Consider the following 18,030-nt stretch of genomic DNA (forward strand, 5'->3'; position numbering starts at 1 on the left):
GGGCACTTCTTGGTGTCAGAATTTTTTTTTAAACATCCCAGTTTTTGTGACACTTGAGTCCCATCTAGGTGCAGGAAGTGAACCGAGTGGATGAGGTCCTCTGTGAGGAGCAGGGCCAGGCCCTCGCCTTGCCAAGGTGACCAGACCCAGTTTCTCTAGGCTTTAGGAAGAGGGTGGGGGAGCCCGATGTGAAGTTATAATGAACTGAACTTCTCTTGTTTTTCATTTAACTAGGCTTTTGTTGTTGCATTTTCACTTAAGAAACAAAGTATGTGCTTAATAGAAATAAAATTCAAATAATGCTGCAAATTGCATGATCAATGCAAAATCATCCTCCTCATCCTCCTTCCTAACTCATCCTCTTTCACCACTATCTTCTAAGAGAGAGTCTAGGTTAATAACCACTATTTCAGAATTTTCCCAAACAGCAATGTAAGCATATAGAAAATGTATGTGTGTGCATAATTTTTCTTTTTAAAGAATGGGGTAACAAAAAGAAGAATGGGGTCATATTTTTTATGCTTTTTCATTTTCACAAATATTTCAGAATTCTTTCCAAACTTGTATTTTCATATCCTTCTCATTTTTAAGAGGTGTACATGGATTTGCCATAATTTTTAGGTATTAAAAACCACACTCAATGAGCAGACACTTGGATATCCTGTGTATTTGTTGGAGTCTGTTTCTGAGGTAAATTCAAATAATGCCACATTGTAGAATATGAAGTCACTACTTGTAGAATGTGTAGCCACTATACTATAGAATATAAAGATGCTACATTGTAGAATGTGAAGCTGCTACACTGTAGACTATGAAGCTGCTACTCTGTAGAATGTGAAATTGCTACATTGTAAAATGTGAAGCTGCTACTCTGTAGAATGTGAAGCTGCAACATTGTAGAATATAAAGTCTATACACTGTAGACTGTGAGGCTGCTACACTGTGGAATGGGAAGTTGCTACATTGTAGAAAACACATACATTAAGTTTGTATAGATATTGCCAGACTTATGGACCAATTTTCACTTCTCGCAAGAGTGTCTGAAGGGCCTGCTTGCACCTTTTAAAAGCTGGCTTTTTGTTTAATCTTTGCTCCCTGGGATGAAGTCCAAATGAAAGAAGGAGTTGCCTGAGGAGGCCGGGGTCTGTGAGTTGCTACACACCCATCTCCAGTTGGATAGAACTCAGGGTACCCTCTCCTGTCTCTCTAGAGAATGGCTATCTCAAATTCCTGCAGTTTTCTGTCATGACCTCTGACTGTGACCAAAGTTCAGGGTTCAATAAAGACTTCAAAATCCAAAGGGGCACCTCAGCCAGGGACTCAGGAGGTCACACAGAGGCCAGTCTCTTGGGATTGGTGATAACCTGCAAGATTCTAAAACATAAAGCACACCCCTCTGCTCCAGGATGGTATTATTGCTCACAGAATTGTTGGGCTCCAGGATCAGGCAGCAATGGACTCCAAGGCCCATGCCCATGGCTATTATGCAGGCCACATAGGCCTGGCTGGCAGCCTCTTCAGCACTGTCTAGGGGCAGTCTGTGGCCCACCCCAGGCTCCTCCCAGCAGTGACTTCACTGCCTGGGTCTCTCAAGATGAGAGGCATTATGTCTGGTATGGCTGGAAAAAAATATGTACAGTAAAGGGAAGTAGTATCTATACTTAGCAAATTTTTGATATTTTGAGCTGGTCCTACAATTACATTTTGCAAGCTCTCTCTCTCTCTCGCTCTCTCTGTACCTCCTTTTCCTTTTTTCTCTCTATCCTTTAAATATCACTTTTTTGGGTGTGTGTTTGGATTCCATGGTGGACCAATTTGCCATTGTTCTCCCCAAAAGTATCATATGTATTTAATCCTTTCCAACTAATCTGCTTTCAGTTTTAACAGCCAAATCAACTTCTTTTGGGAGGGTTTTTGGATTGGGCTCTCCAATGGGATCACCTGTGAGAAAGGAAGGGACACTGATGAAGGGTCCACCTTGGTCTCAGCCTTTGCAGGGAAGCCCCCTCCTCCCCAGGGGCACAGCAGGAACCTGGCTCTGGCCACACAGGTATCTCAAAGGTCTCACCTGAGGCTTGGGACATGTCTTGACCCTCATCTGCATCCATGGTCCTCGGGTTATCTGAGAAAGAGAGGAAAGGACTTTAGTTTAAAGCAAAAAATACTAATAAGATGAGAGAGAGAGAGAGAGAGAGAGAGAGAGAGAGAGAGAGAGAGAGAGAGAGACATGAACAGCCCCTATGCTATTTAACAACAAGGTTATCAGGAAAGAATAATGTGTTTCCCTCCTCACACACTTGCTGGGGTATCAGACTGGCACAGACCCCGATTCTTTTAAAAACAGCATTACAAAGATTTATAAAAATATCATTACAAGCACAGGAGGACCAAATTTGTTATTTATTGTTAATTTCCTACTGCATAATAACCCAAAATGCAAACTGACTGCAACAAAATTAAGCAGAAAATTAAATGGCCCTGGGTCATTGTAGGCACAGAATTCATTCTCTTGGCTGATCCATAGTTATGTTCTTTCTAATTTACTGAGCATGCATCGATGAACCTTGAGTCAGCTTGGTGACACGCGTACAATCAGCAATCAAAAAACGAAGCAATTTGCTGAAGAATGTCTCATTTACCCAGGCAGGGCTGCATATCTGAGCGGGACTGCACTACCCTACCTCCATCAATAATGAATGCACCTCCAGCTGGCAGATGGGCGATGTGCACTTCTGTTCCTGTCCCTCACTCTCACTCACACCAGGAGAAGGGCGCTAGAGACAGCAGCACGGCCAGCCTAGGAGAGCCCACAGCTTCCTGCTTCACTGGCAGATGCTGGCTCCTGGGTTGGCTTAAAGTTAAAAGATACCACTTTGGCAATGCTGCCCTCGGTGGCCACACACAGCCAGCACTCCACAACGTCCTGCGAGCAGCTGCAGGCACAGAGGGACCCGGTGTCTGTGGGGGGAGAGGTGCAGAGAGGCCTTCGACTCTCAGGTGCCCACAGCACTGGCATCAGGCAGTGCTAGGTGGAGGAATCTGTGGTCAGCAGAAGGGATCTCAGTGACACCCACCAGTCATGCACTCTGCCAGGTAACACGGAGGAGCTTTTCCCAGTAGCCAACCAAGGCCACGGGCTCAGCCTAAACCAGGTCCCTTTTGCCCACCTCTGTCATCATGGCTCAAAGCATAGATGTGAGCTGAGACCTCGAGACTCAGGAGGATTTGGGGACCGTCCCCTTCCACTTAGGCTAAAAACTGCACAGTGTATATATGTGTGTAACAATGTATAACGACAGCACATTTATTTACATACAAATAATATACAGTATACATGTATATGCAACTATGTCATTTGATATGTATAAACATGTGCGATACACATGATGTAGATGACATGGATGCCACATTTTATATATAAATACATTATACACATAGTGACACATGTGTTAAATATATCACTTTTTTTTTTTGGTACTGGGGATCGAATTCGGGACCTTGCACTTGAGAGGCAGGTGGCGGAACCACTGAGCTAAATTCCCGGCCCATGTATCACTTTTATATGTAATTATAGATGATACAAATGAATGAATGTTCTGTGTGACATTTATCATTTTATGTATCTTATATGTACAGATATGTGCTATATATGCAGATTTATACATCATGTTTTGAATATGTCTTAGGATACATAAGTAGCATGATTTTCAGTTTCAGGAGTCTCACTATGAGTCACAAAGGAGACATAAATGACAGTCCCTCTTCTGGATGGAGAGGCTTTATGAGCATCCATGGGACGGATTTGCAAGGCTGGTGCTTGGGTGAGGACACACCTGTGGCCACAGAAGAGCCAAAGGCTCCTGGCCCCTGGGGCCTCCAGGCTCAGAGAGAGGGTCCACAGCCACTGAAGCAGCCCCAGAGGAGGCCCAAACCTGCCCCAATGTGACCTCACAGCCCTGTGTCCAGAGTCCCCTACACTTTCCATTTTTGCAGTGCTGGGGATTGAACTCAGGACTAAGTTACTTGGGCTGGCCTTGAACTTGCAATCCTTCTGCCTCAGCCTCCTGGGTGGCTGGGATTGGAGGCATGCTCACCACACCCACTTTGGTATAGATTTTTACCATAAGAAAAGGCAGGAAGCCATGATTCTTCCAAGATCAACAAAACCATGATGAAGAAAAGAGACCCCAAGGGCCAAGCAGCGCTCAGATGGGAACTAAGGACGCAGCTCCGCTCCACAGATGAGTGCAGCCTCTTCCTGTGACCCTCGACAGCCTGCCCAAGACATCCCACTGCGCCCTGTGTTTATCAGCTGCAATTCTTGTTGCAATGCTGACTTCAACATGAAATTTCTGTAACACTGGCTTTGAACTCCTACATGAGTAAGTCGTCACAGCTTTTTTAAAAAGTAAGAAAATGCCTGTAATATTCACTTGAGAACTCATCACTTCTCTGTGAGTTTCTGTGTTTTGTACAAAAATATGACACTAAGTATATTCCAAGCATACTGTTTCAAAATACCCTTCCGTTTATGTATCTTTTTGTTTCATAAACACACATCCTCATCCTTATGATTTTAATGGTGAGGAAGCACTCAGTTGATTTATTCGATCTCATAGTACTATGTACTCAGGTTAGTTCCATCTAGGGGGAAGAAATGTTTCCTAAGGACTGGCTGACAGCTGCCCGGACACCCGGGGATGGAGTGGAGGGGCCGATGGGCAGTGTGCTCTGAGGGACACCTAGAACCCTCCAGATTCCATTTTACAAGGGATCCGAGTGGGGCCCTCGAGGCCACAGCACCCAGAAAGTGTGCAGCGGGGCCCCCTGGGGAGGGCGGCCTCTATGCATGTGGGCTGCTGAGAGCTCCAGGCTGCTGCCCACCTGACACGTGGTCCCTGGTGACGCAAGTGGCACCACTTGGATTTTCTCACATAATTTCACCCAGACCTTCTCTGCCCTGGGGGTGCCTTCATTGGCTTATGACCCACGGCACAGCTGCCCAGGGTGTCTGTGTTCAGAAGGTCATCTCCACCGTGGTGAAATTATTACTAATTCCTGAGCCCGAAATTTCAGTCTCATGGGGCCCTGTGAATCCTGTGGCCTGACTTGCCTGATGTCGCAGAGATGATTTAACGAGGTCCCCCAAACTCCCCCAGCCTCCAGATTCGCATCTCTTGGGATGAAAGAGCAGTGACTTCATCATAAGATGACTGCTTTTAGGTCAAGACCAAAAGAGTAATAACCAAAGAATGGCAAAGGGGAAGGAAATCTGGCCTCTTCTGAGATGCAGCTTCTCAAAGGGCACCAGAGTGTCCTGCAGGGCCCTTGAATATCACCCTAGCCCGGTATTCACAGGGCCTGCATCTGCTCCACCAGGCACCATGCAGCCTCTCTTCCCCCACAGAGGCCCTGCAGAAGGTGCACTTTCATTTTGCCAGGGTTCCAGCTAAAAGAAGGGTGTGCTCAGTGGAAAGACTTAATCCTCAAAGCAAATGAATACTGTGTTCCCCAAACTTCCACCAAGAGGAAAACTCAAGATCATTAGGTCTGCAACGGGAAAGGGCAGAGGGTGGCTTCACACAGACGTACTGTGATTTTCTGCTCTGCCTGGAACACCCAGACCATCTCAGGAGAGAGCCCACAAATCTACAGCAGAAAGCACAGTGCTAACAGGGAACTGACTTTCCCCTGTGTGGTTCCTATAAACATGAATGCTTTTATTGTTTCTCTGGAGCAAGCAGTTCTGAATTTGCCTCAGGGGGAAACAGATGCAGAGATAAGTGCAGGCCAACAGGACAGAGACCCTCGGGGGCACGGGGTGTGCTGTCATCGTCACTGTCCCTCCAATCCCTGCGCCTCCCTCCTGCCTCCTCCTCCACCTGCTCCTGGCTCCCCATTCCCTGCTCTCCTCTCTCCCTGGCTTCTATGCATCCCCTCCTCCTGCTGACGACCAGGACAGGGAGGCCTTGCTTTCCTTGTCTCAGCTCAAAGGACTCAACACACCACTAACTGTGCAAAGAGGGGCAGAAGACGTCAGAGTGGCAGCCGGGCTGGCAGGCAGCACGGGGTCTCCTGACCAGGGACCAGGAAGGCTGCCTGCCTCTGCAGACCCTCGGCGTCCCTGGGGACCAGGGGCCTTTCCTCCTTCAATACGGGGCTCTGGCCCGGGGGACCGAGGTGCTTTCAACAGCCCCGGGCCCTGGCTGGCTGCCTCTGAGATCTAATTTCCACCCATACAGCCAGGCAAGGGCTCACCAGGGCCTGGCCAGCATGCGGCTCCCAGCACCTCCTTCCATGTCCTGCTGGGGCTGCTGCTCACCATGCTTGCTCCAGGCTTCACACAAGCTGAGTATGGATGACAAAGTCCACACAAAAAGCCAGATTCCTGGCAGGAGTCACAATTTTGTATCTTCCAGGCCCCCCAAATGCAGGGGGAGTACAGATCTGCCAAGCAGGTCGTGTGTCAAACTTGCCACGGGACCCAATAGAAATGAGCCCGTTCTATAGTTCAAAATATGTTCCCTGAAAGCCAGGTATAGTGGTACATGCCTATCATTGCAGTAGTCTGGGAGGCTGAGGCAGGAGGATTGCAAGATTGAGCTTAGCCTGGATAACTCAGTGAGAGTTACCCCAAAAGAAAAAAATAAATAAAAAGGGCTGTGGATGTAGCTCAGTGGGAAGGTCTTGGATTCAATCCTCAGTGCACACATGTGTACATACACACACAAAAGAAGAAAGAAAGAAAGAAAGTGAGAAAGCAGTTCTCTGATATTATATTTAAACAACTGATTTATACTACTTTTTTGGGTTTGTTTTCTAAGCAAACATCTTTGTCCCCCCTTGATACTATATAGGTAACTGTGCAGCAGTATTTCCACATTTCTGGAGTCCTTTGTATATGGCAAGAAAAGATGGAAAAGGAGAGGTGACTGGTGTGGTGTTTTATTTCAGGGACCTCTGAATGCCTGGCACTTACAGAGGTAGACTGTGAAGCCCCGGAAGACCATGACAACCTGTCTTGTCCAACATCCCGTCAGAAAGCCCGCTGCAGTGTCCAGTGCAGAGCCGGCATTCCGAAGCTATGTGCTGTGTATGTGTCTTTCACCCTCACAGCTAGACCCAGGGATCCATATTATTGTTTCCGTTTTACAGATGAGAAAGCCAAGGTTAAGTGGGAGGAAGCTGGAGCAGCACGCTATGCCTAATAAGCAGCAGGCTGGAGGTCTGAACCCTGCCGCTTGATGGAGCTGTCTTCTCCCCACCATTCCTGCTCTTCAGATTTCAGAGCCCTGTCAGTCTCAGTATTGGGTAAATAAGGAGGGAAGGAAGGCCACCCCAATTTAACCAGAATATAAGCATGTTCTTTGTAACACTTTTCAGTCAGGGCAAACTTCATCCCAGATGTCCTCCGCTGTAGCTAAATTCTGGTATTTGGTCCAATATATGGTCCTCTTTTCCGCCACCCAAGTCACTTCTGGGGTTATTTCCTTTGACTCCCAATCACGCTCATTCTGCAGGGAGTCAGTGTGGAGTTGGGGAGGGGCCGTGGACTGAGCTTCTAATCTATTTCAAATGCTTTAGGTCACAGACCTCTTTAATAAAACGCGTTATTCCTGTGAAGAGACAAGTCCTTTCATCTTCACACTGGAAGATTTTATTTTGCCTATCTATCATATCCCCGTGAATTACACCGTATCTTTAAGAAAGGGGAAATGTTCCAAGAGAAAGCTAAAGCAATCTTCGGTCTTTGTATGGCGTCAAAGAGGCCATCCAGGCTTGCCTCAATTGGACAAAACAGGTTGGGAGAGTATAAAAACTTTTCAGCACTCTTATTTCATTCCTGATTCTTTTCATTTTTAAAAAATTAGCTGCCAATCTACACGTTTTCATGATTATTCCAATAGAGCATCGCTGGTACAAATAACAGTGAAAAACAAGTTTCAAAGCAGAGAGCAGGAATCCAATTTGGCTTGCACAGGGTCCCTCCCCCATGGCCAGGGGAGCCCGGAGTCCAGGATTCTCCTCTGGGACTCCGGGCTGCTGCCCCAGGAACTGACATGTGAAAAGGAAGGGTCAGAGGGAGCCATGGGGACCTTCAAAAATACATCTGGAACTCTTGTCTCTGAACTCCTTCATAATAAAGAATTATCTAAGGCAGAGGCAAGAGAACCACAAGAGTATTTTTAAACGCCATCATGGAGCCACCTGTCTCAAAGTGAGGTAGAAGGAAAGACAGCTCGTGGTGTATTAGAAAAACTGGTTTAAAAATGGAGAAGGTGGTTGGGCATGGTGGCACACGGGTGTAATCCCAGCACTTGGGAGGCTGAGGCAGGAGGATCATCTCGAGTTTGAGGCCAGCTTGGGCTACATAGTGAGTTCAGGATCAGCCTGGACTATGTAGCAAGACCCTGTCAATTAAAAAAAAAGAAGAAGAAGAAGAAGGTATGGGTGGAAAAGGTTCTCTGAGCCTATATACTTGTTGTAACAGCCTATGTGTATACTGTAACAGCCCCTGAGCTGGATTTACAGTGCCCCCGAATGTCCTGACAGGAAGCCCGGGGTTTGGTGTCCTCAGGTGTCCCCTGAACAGAGGGGCTTCCGGTCTGCAGCATGGCGCTCCTGTCAGCTCTCACACTGCTCGAAGGGACTCAGAGGGACTCAAAGCTGATGTGTGCCGAAAAAACAAAAATCCCAAACACAGGACCACCCAACTTTGGCCATCAACACCAGCAATTTCTTAAATAGCTTCCTCAAATAGAAATGGCTTTTCACACTTCATCACTTCAGTAAAAAATGTAAGTTTAGACTCATTTTCTCCTCCATCCTTGCTGATTTGGAAGATTTCTATGCATAGCCAGGAAATGTGCAAAAAAAAAAAAGTACAACAAAATATGTATTTAAAAAATATAGCAACTGCTTCCAAAAGAGTGATTTACACAGTCCTCAATGTGCTGATGGCTTATAAATCATTATGATAAAGCAAGAAGACAGAGGAACCCTGGGCTAGATAGTGTGTTCCTACTATTCCAGTATTTTTTTCATTTTTAAGAAGAGATAAATACAAAGTTACAATATCGTCTAACATTTTCTTACTCAGCAAGGTAATACAGTATGAAAGAAAAGATCATGCAATCTTGCTCTTTTAGGATGGAAGATATCTTAACACATAAGTAAATCATTTTGTGAGGACATTTTAAAATTAAGATTAAATCTATCTGGTAGGAGAATCCATTTGTATACTCATAACATTTCAAGAAAATGCATCAATGATACTGCAGTTTCTACAAGACCACTGACTTCAGTTAAAGGGAAGGTGTGTGTGAGTCCACTTGTCAAAAACTATACTTAGACCTGAAGAAGTGGAATCATGCAGACCTTCATGAGAACATCCCATCACTTGGAAACCCATATATCTCAGTCAAAATGTCACTGCTAGTTGATTTGCTCCCAAAGATACTTTCTTAGCTAGGTACACTTTTTTCTTCATTTTTCTTACAGGCTGAACCATCTAAGACAAGATCTACAAAATGTAGACACAAACACTGAGAGAAAGAATGGTCCAAATCAAATGCAATATAGGATTCGCCGATACACTCATATCTACTTGCCTCTTATTCCTTAGTGGAAGAGGCCACTCTGCCCAGCCTGAACACAAGAAAGAGAATTCAGCCTTTGCTCCAGGGAGACGAAGTGTAGACCTGCTGGGGGTTGCCCCATGTCAGAGTGGGCTGTGTGGACAAAGTGGGAACTTCCTTTAAAAGACCAGAATTTGGAGCCTGATTCTATTTCCCATGCCCACAACATCACCAGCTAGCATCAAATGAAATGGGATGGTTTTTACATAAGAACTATTGAAAATGAAGCTATGTTCACATTTTAAAACAGTGTTAACAGATGCAGAATGTGGATTTTAAAAATTGGGTTCCTTCCATCATGGCTTGGTCTCTTAAGGGCTTTAGCACTGTGAGCTTTCACCTCGCTCACCCCAACTTCCAGCAAGCACTGCAGGAGAAGGCAGAGCAGAATGTACCCAAGAAGGTCAAAGGAACCGGAGTGCGTGTTGGGTAAATAACGACAGTGACGGGCAGCGAGCCCACTCGTGACCCAAAGAACGGCCCCGATCACCTGCACTGGCCCTGCAGTGGGAGCATCTCAGCAAGGAAGGTCTAGGTTTTACTGTGCCCCGTGGTGGACACAGCACTCAGCACTGGCTTCCTCCACTTGAGTCTGGAAGCAGCCTAGGGGTGCCCAGGACCTCATGGACCACAAGCCAGGTCCACGGGAAATGTGGGCACTGGCCCAACCAGGGATTCTGGACCGAGTCTGTAATCTTCACCTTCAGCCTGCAAAGCCCTTGCGCAAAGCCTGCGTTTGGGGAGGGGAGGGAGGCGTGGGAGTCATCGCTAAGACCTCACCACTTCTTCATTTGCCCAGCTACAAAAACCAGTGTCCACGATCTGGCAGCAAAAGCTCACACTTAACACAGACCCAGCGGCCCGGGCCGGGCACTTGACACACCTTACAGACTTCCCTGCAGCCCTCAAGTGAACTGAAATGAGTGAGTCCTCATCTTTGGAGGAGTACTCACTTTTAGCAAATTTCATTTCTTTTACAAAAGCCCCATCTGCTCTTAATTAATGTGGAAATTCTTTAAGTTCAGGCAAACCTACACAACCTTATTGTGGAGCGGGAATACATACACTCATGGAAAAAGTACAAGAAATTTCCCAAGCTTTTTTACAATGGTAATTAACCACCTTATCTTTAAGGACCTGAGGTAATTGGCGGTTGGGTGTAATTTAATGAAGTTAAATCCATCAGTATTTTTACACTGACTCTCTTTGGATATCACTTTGATTTTTCTGCCCTACGCAAAACTCCTCAGAGCAACAAGGAAGGAAAGGTCACTTTTCAGCCTGAAAGTGGGGCTTGCCCTAGGGGGTCGATGGCTCTCTCTAGGTTTCCTTAAAAGCTCTGGAGCACATTGCAGAGTGGCTCCAAAGTGAGCTCACAAAAGGTCAATTCCTCACTTTTGTTTCTCCTAAAGATTCTAAATTCAACATTTTCCCATCAGATCAAGGACGGTATCTTTTGTAGAATGTTCTTTGCTTTAAATTTGCCAGTGAACATGTGATATAAAACAAAAAAAAATTATCAAAAACCGGTCAGCCAGTATTTGTACCAGACTCTCCAGCTTTGCCAAAAGACTCCAATTCAGGCCAGCTAGGCATGGTGGCAGAGGCCTGTAATCCCAGCACTCTGGGAGGCTGAGCCAGGAGGATCACAAGTTCAAGTCCAGCCTGGGCAGTTTAGGAACTTAGTGAGATCTTGTCCCCAAATAAATTTTTAAAAAAGGGATAGGGTCACAGCTCAGTTCAAAGGCCCTGGGTTGAATCTCCCTCACTATGGGGTAGGGCTTCTAATCTAAACCAGACTGGTCATTTCAAACAGTTTCAAACTAACAGAAAATGGCATAGAGTGTAGATGTGATTATGTGATCTCAAAAACTGAGCACAAACATTTCAGCATATAGAAGGCCTTTCAAAAATACTTTATGCATTTTTGAGTTGTTTCAATTGTCCAAAAACCCTACATATGAGAGAAAGCAGGAGAAAAGGGAAGAGAAAAAAAGAGAGAAAAAAGAAAAGAAAAGAGCAAAGCAAGACAGAGAGCCAGGCGGGGGGTGGGGGTGTGTGTGTGTCCCCGCTTGCTCCCTGCTGTCCCTCATACTGAACCATTTGCCAATTACATTAAGTGTAAGGGAGAAATGGTGGGAAGTGAGTGTGGTGAGCTGCTTGCTGAAGAAAAATGAATCACTGCACACTTGAATGAGAAAATATGAAGAGAGCCTGTTTTGCACTAATTAGGACCTATTCTAAGCAATTCGTGAAGCCACTGCCCCAAGCCACCAGCTATGGGAGGTGGAGCAGGGGCCAACCTGCAAGCAGAAGGTGCAGACGGAGCTAATGATGCACCCTGTCTCCTCAAGACAGCAGGAGGCACTGGGGGTGAAGGCTCCACCACAGGACACCACGCAGGACAGGACAGGCCCCGGGCGCTCCACGAACAAAACACCGCGCAAAGCCATGTGGCACTCACCAAGCAACACGGGCTCTGAGGCCCAGCCAGGCCGCCTCCAACACCCGTCCAGGCACCGGCCCCTCAGCCACAAGGAGCCCCACTGTGGCCAGCACACCTGGGGAGGCCCTGGTGGCAGTGGTGGGGCGTGGGCTCTCCCTTCCCCTGCTTGAGGGTCCGCTGCTGTCTTCACCCTCTCCCTGGCACAGAGAAAGGTGGGCCCTGTCACCGGTGTCGCCTCATGTATGCAAAGAAGGAGGGAAGCTGGTTTTCTCTCAGGAAAAGGCACACAGGAAGGGAGTCTGCTTCCGGCCGACCAAGACTAGCTCAGAAATTATCTGGGCATCTGATTTGTCAGGCTGGCCATGCTCTTTAGAACAGGAATGGTGAGTTCCCCAAAAGGCAGAAGATGGCCATGCAGAGAAGAAGTGGGCTCAGGCGTGGAGACGACATCCACAGTCTGGAACCCACACCTGGGATTTGGGGTTTTCAGCACTTTTACAGTTTATCTCCAGGTGGTTGGCTAAAGCCACCCCCTGGCCTCCATGTATTTATCACAGTCAAACAGGAGAAACAGAAAGGCATCAGCTGACACACATTGCCCTTGATGTACAGATTAGGCCTGGTCTCCCTCCCTTTGCTTCCTTAAGAGTAACCACCAGGATCCCCTGAAAGGCTCAAGCACCCACTTCTCCATGGGGAGACTTTCTGCAAACCTGCTACATCTCACGTGTAATATGCACTGTTTCATCAGGTCTTAAAAATGTCTGTTACAACACCCTTAACCCCCCAGGAGCTGCATCGGACCAGAGCAAAGCCAGGGTGCTGGCAGTCTAGGCTTGAGGACATGAACTGCAGGAGCTGGAGAGGAGATCGGAGGCACGAAGCCATTTAGAGAAATCCCGTGCCCTGCAGTGCAGGAGGGGCATATTTAATCAAAACCATGGGCACGGCAGCCTTGTTGCTGTTACTCTAGTTTGGGTCAGGACGCCCCTGAACACCCCCTTTCTCCCTGGCTCCCCTGTGAATTTCAAGAACATGTGTGCAGGGTGGGGGGAAAGGAGGGGTTAACGTGGATCCTCTGCAACTTGGTGTTTCTGCGACCTACATGAAAAATGTACACGTGCCCTTTTTTGAGCAAATCGAAGGTTCTCTTTCAAGATGTGAACTGGGTTCCTGTGTCTTCTCTCATGTGCCCCTCAGGATGGGTCACTTGTTGATTTTACAGCTCACAGTGTCCACATGAAAAGGAGTGTACAATGCACACAGGAAGTGAGATAGCCCTAAAGTCTGTGCGGTGGCAGTGTGGAGATCCCAGGCAGGGAGGCTGCTCACAGCCAGGCAGCTGGAAGCAGACACCATGGCATCCCCAAAACACCTGCCAGCCTTAGAAATAAGCTGGCAGAAGCCATGGGTTTCCAGTGAATCCCAAAGGCTCCTGGTTTGCTTTCTGCAAGCTGGATTCACTTCCACAGGTCTCCCTTAGAGCAGGACAGGAACCAATATGCATTTCATAGTGAAATTGTCTCATAATCCCAAACATCAGAGAAGGAAACAATAACACCCAAAGGTGCTAGCCTTGATACACTCTTGCAGAGCTGGAGCTAGGTTACATGAAGATGAAAAATTAGGCAAACACAGCACTGACATCATTTATGCCTAAACTCACCCTATAAATAAAGAAATCCATTTTGTTGTAGTAAAAGGTTAAAAATAAAAGAAGGAGCTTTATTAGTCAGGTTCGGTTTGCTGGATGTTAAAACTCTTCCACGCTGCCTTCCTGTCTGTCTTGTTTCATGCTGGGTGCATGTGGTGTGTGTACACATGCCATTTATTTATTTCCTGTCCATATCAATGCAGATAAATCTTAAAATACAAGATCCTCTCAAGTTCCAAAAGGCTTGACACTTATATTAACAATAGGCTACTCCCTTAGCCAAATGGGAGCCACACACATCCAAATCGAGGGGGCAATAAATTCCTCAACCATAGAATCACCATTCCCAAACTGCATCTCTGTTCAAGTGAGGAAAATGTGGCCTCGGTCCTGCAGGACTTCAGATGTGTTTGCCAAAAAATTCACTGTGATCTTAATATTTCAGCAAAGGAGATGGCTCTGAGGACAGCCAGTGCATCTTCTCTTTAGGAGAGCATGCACAAACTTCTCAGAAGAGTCAAGCACAGCACACCCAGCTTCATAGGCAGCCCGTGTCCTCCCAGGAGGCCGTGGTGCTGGGCTAAGACTGCCATGCTCCCGAACTCCGGAGAGAAGCAGTTTCCCCGTATGGCATTCTAATTACAACACTGACAGGGTAAACAAGCACCCAGGGGCTGTGAGCTCCAGCCTCAACGAACAGCACCAGACAAACGCAAAGAGCACAGGACCCTGTAACTCCGTGAAATAGTTTGGCCAGCAGCCCCGGTGAGCAGTGGGTCTAGGAGGCACCGGCTGCTCGTAGCTAACAAAGGCACGAGCGTGAGTATTCACCCGAAAATCTGAAATTGGCCACATTCTATCAAACCGGATGGCACAGGTGTTAAAACAGGACGTCTGAACTTACATGTAGGGGTACAAGTTATTTCTGTAAACAAGACACCAGTGTAACCCGGGGAATTGTCCTGCCAGGAACATTTGCCCCCGTTTGAATTTTAAGCCACACACCAAACAATCCGATTTGTCACTGAAACAATTCTGACGCACAGCAATATAAATAATACTCAGATTGTTAGTTTTAAAATTCCCACATAAGAGATAAATCCAATCACCCTCATCCACCAAACAGCTTCCAACAAAGAAAATCGAGAGAACTTGGAGATCTCTCTCCTCCTCTTTCCACTCGGAACCAAAACGCACCAATCCTTAAAAGCATTTGAATTTCTATGAAAGTCAAAATCTTAAGCATATTAAGTATTTTCAGTTCCATAAAATTTCCTCTTTTGATAGAAGTTGATATGAGAAGCAAGGTCCTATTTGTTCAGCACCATTTTGTCTCCGGAAATGTAAAACAAGGTACCTGGAAACTGAGGCGCGCTGCAGCCAGGAGGGAGAGTATTCGTGGGTGGGTCGGGCAAAGCCCCACAGAAGGATTCACTCCTCTACTGGGCGGCTGGCGCTCAGAGAAGGCCCCGCGTTTGCAAGCCGCCCCGCGCCCGGCCTTCTGGGGAGGGGTCACCAGATGGGGCTTGGCGCCTCCAAGTTGGAAGGCAGAGGACCAGGCTCCGAGCGTCCCGGGATCGCGGGGACACCTGGCACCCCTTAAAACTGCAGGCCGAGCGGGCTGCAGGGGAGCCGACCCCTTCTTATTACCGAGGGTTTTCCCGGCGCGGTCAGGACCCGAGCGCGCGACAGGCGATGAGGCAAACAGTGGCTAAGTTTTCGGAGCCGGGATAATCCGCGTTTTGCAGGGAGCGAGCTCGGGCGAGGTCTCGGAGGCGAAGCGCTCGCAAAGGACTGCCAGCCGGCCCCGGGGCCTCCCGTCCCTTCCCGAGTCCGCGTCCGAGCCTCGACCCGACCGAGCCCGCACCTCTGGCGGGGCCGCGCTGCTCCGCTCCGCTCCGCCCGCCCCGTCTTCCGCTCTGGGAAATTTCAAAATCCAGCGGCAGCCCCAAGTTTTCCTCCTGAAATTCAGCTTTCAAACACTCACGTGGACGGGCGCGCCGAGCTCCGGGGGTCGGGCCGGGCCGGGGCGCAGCGCAGCCGGGCGCCGGGCTCGGGCCGGCGGGAGCGGCCGGGCGGTGCCGGTGCGGGTGCCGTCGTCAGCGCGGCCCGCGGCCTGGGCGGGCGGCTCCCGGGGCTCCGTCACAATGACTTCCTGAAGTTGCGGCGCGCATTGTTCCGTCCCCGCCGCGCCGCCCCCCGCTCCGACCCGGCTGCCGGCCCCGCGCGCACAGCGCCGCCCGCGGGCCGCACCTGAGCCGCGCGTGCCCCGACCCCGACCCGGGCGCCATCCCCGACCCGCCCCGCAGCTCGGCCGCCGACCCGCGCGCCCCGCCCCGCCCCCAGCCCGCTCGCCGGCCCCGCCCGCCCGCCACGACTCTGCGCCGCGAAAACTTTGGGTCCGGGCGCGGCCCTACCTGCCGGGGCCACCGCCGCATCGCCCCGGGCCGCCCCGCTGGGCCGCGACGCCGTGGGACCCGTGGGACTCGGCGCGCCCGGATCCGGACGGGCCCGGGGCCGGGGACTGCGCCACCGTGCGCTCCGCGCGCTCCCCCGCTGGCCGGGGACTTGGGCTCCGGGAAGCGCTCTCTCCCCGCACCCGGCTCCACGCCCGGGCCGGGCCCCTTGGACCCCACTTTCGGGCTCGGCCCCGTGACGCCAGTGCCCACCGACTCGAGGCATGGGAAGTGCGCTGCCTTTTCCCAGGCAGCCAATGGAACGCGGCCCCTCTCCCTCCCACCTGCGGGCACAAGTTCGGCCGGGGCTCGCGGGCGCGTCGGGCGGGCCCGGGAAGCCCGAGGGCCGCAGCCAGGGCAGGTCCTGCAGCCGCTCCGGCCTCGCCTCGCCACGCGGGGACACGGGAGCACGAGGGCGCCGCTGAGGGGCCACCCCGGGGCCCTGGCCCCGAGGCTCAGCCCGCCTGAGAGAGGGCCTTTGAGTCCACAGTCACAGCGGCGGCCTGATCCCCGCCGTGGGAGGACAGGGCAGGGACAGCAACGGCCCGTGACTCCCTGACCCCTCTGCAGGCGCGAAATAGCGGCCAGAGCAGTTCAGTGCGGAGGAGGCGGACGAGTCAGGGGCCAGAGTCCCCGGCTGGCTGTGCGCAGAGGAGGCACAGGCCCTCTAGTCAGACAGTGGCGACAGGCAGAAAATGTCATTGGGGCAGCCGCTGGCTGAGGACAGAGCCGTGGGGAAAGCGAGTCCTGGCCCAAGAACCCCACGACCTGCTTTGCCTCTGCTTCCAAGTCCCTTCTGCCCACCACGAGCCCCGTTAACGCCTGGACACGTTTCTCCTGGACCACTCAGGCAGCATCCGCTACCCTGTTAGTCAGGCAGACATCCAGCGGCCCAAGCCAGTTTACCGCTGCCCAAGCCAGAGGAGGCCAGACTCGCAGGAGGTCCACTGGCCCCATTTCTAAGCCCTTTCTCCACTCTGAACTTGGGCAAGCTTCCCTACCTTCAGGAAGCCTCCTCACCAACCCCAGTAGTCCAGAGGATTCGGTGAGGCAGCACCCAGAAGGCACAAGGCCCAGAGGGAGCCAACCGCGCTATGGGAAGGGCATGCGGCATCCAGGTCCCAGGTGCAGAGCCCCGAGCCGGGGCTCAGAGGTCGAAGTCTGGATGGGCACATCCACCCCGCGAGGGGTGGCCCTTCCACCAAGGCAAAGTGCTGTCCCAGGTCTGCAACCTCTCCAAGCTCTTTCCCCTCTCCGAGCTGGTTTCGCATTTATACTTTGGTGGGACGGTGTCAGCTTCCTTGTGCAATTGTTTGTCAGTTGTGTAGATCGTATATGGAAGATCCTGCCCGGTGCCTGGCCGCGGAGGGCTTCCTAAGTAGTGAAAGGTACTTTTCACCCCACTGACTGCTGGTGCCACTGGGAGGGTGGCATTCCCTGCTTTCCAGCTTCCACTCCTACTCCCTCCCCGACACTAAGCAGGTGGGGTCGGAAAAACTCGAGCTTCAACCCAGGTTCTGAGGATGCCACCAGACCAGAGAGGCCCCTTAATGCTGGACTCCAACCAGAAAAGTACATTGGAGAGAAAATGTGTTTGGGGAGTTGAAGCCCATGTGATTTTTTTTTTTTTTTTGATACCGGGGATCGAACTCGGGTCCTTAGCTTTCGAGGCAGGTGGTGGAACCACTGAGCTAAATCCCCGGCTCCATGTGATATTTTTTTAAATGTTATGTCTACTGTTATTTTGTTTTGTTTATAAGTTATATGGGCTGCCATTTCCAGAATGTTAAAATACACAGCATTAAAACATAGTTCAATTTATTCAGGTGTACTTGC

General features: G+C 49.8%; 1 protein-coding gene across 26 annotated transcripts in view; it reads right to left on the reverse strand.

Annotated features, from left to right (window-relative positions):
* The window catches only part of Ikzf1 (IKAROS family zinc finger 1), a 90,834-nt gene extending 74,881 nt beyond the window's left edge, over positions 1-15,953 (reverse strand). For 6 of the 26 annotated variants that reach the window (XM_087196076.1, XM_087196075.1, XM_087196074.1 and 3 more), the window contains exons 1-2: positions 12,103-12,388; positions 2,069-2,122 (exon numbers count right to left, since the gene is read on the reverse strand). In XM_087196076.1, coding sequence (XP_087052202.1) covers positions 2,069-2,108 — 40 coding nt within the window. In that variant the 5' untranslated portion in view covers positions 2,109-2,122; positions 12,103-12,388. The other 20 variants (XM_087196070.1, XM_087196066.1, XM_087196065.1 and 17 more) reach the window with 16 other exon arrangements.
* Positions 15,954-18,030: the final 2,077 nt, after the last annotated feature.

This window comes from Heterocephalus glaber, unplaced genomic scaffold (assembly GCF_053883595.1).
Source record: "Heterocephalus glaber isolate CG9 unplaced genomic scaffold, H.glaber_assembly_v1.0 deba00001610, whole genome shotgun sequence".
Lineage (NCBI taxonomy): Eukaryota > Metazoa > Chordata > Mammalia > Rodentia > Bathyergidae > Heterocephalus > Heterocephalus glaber.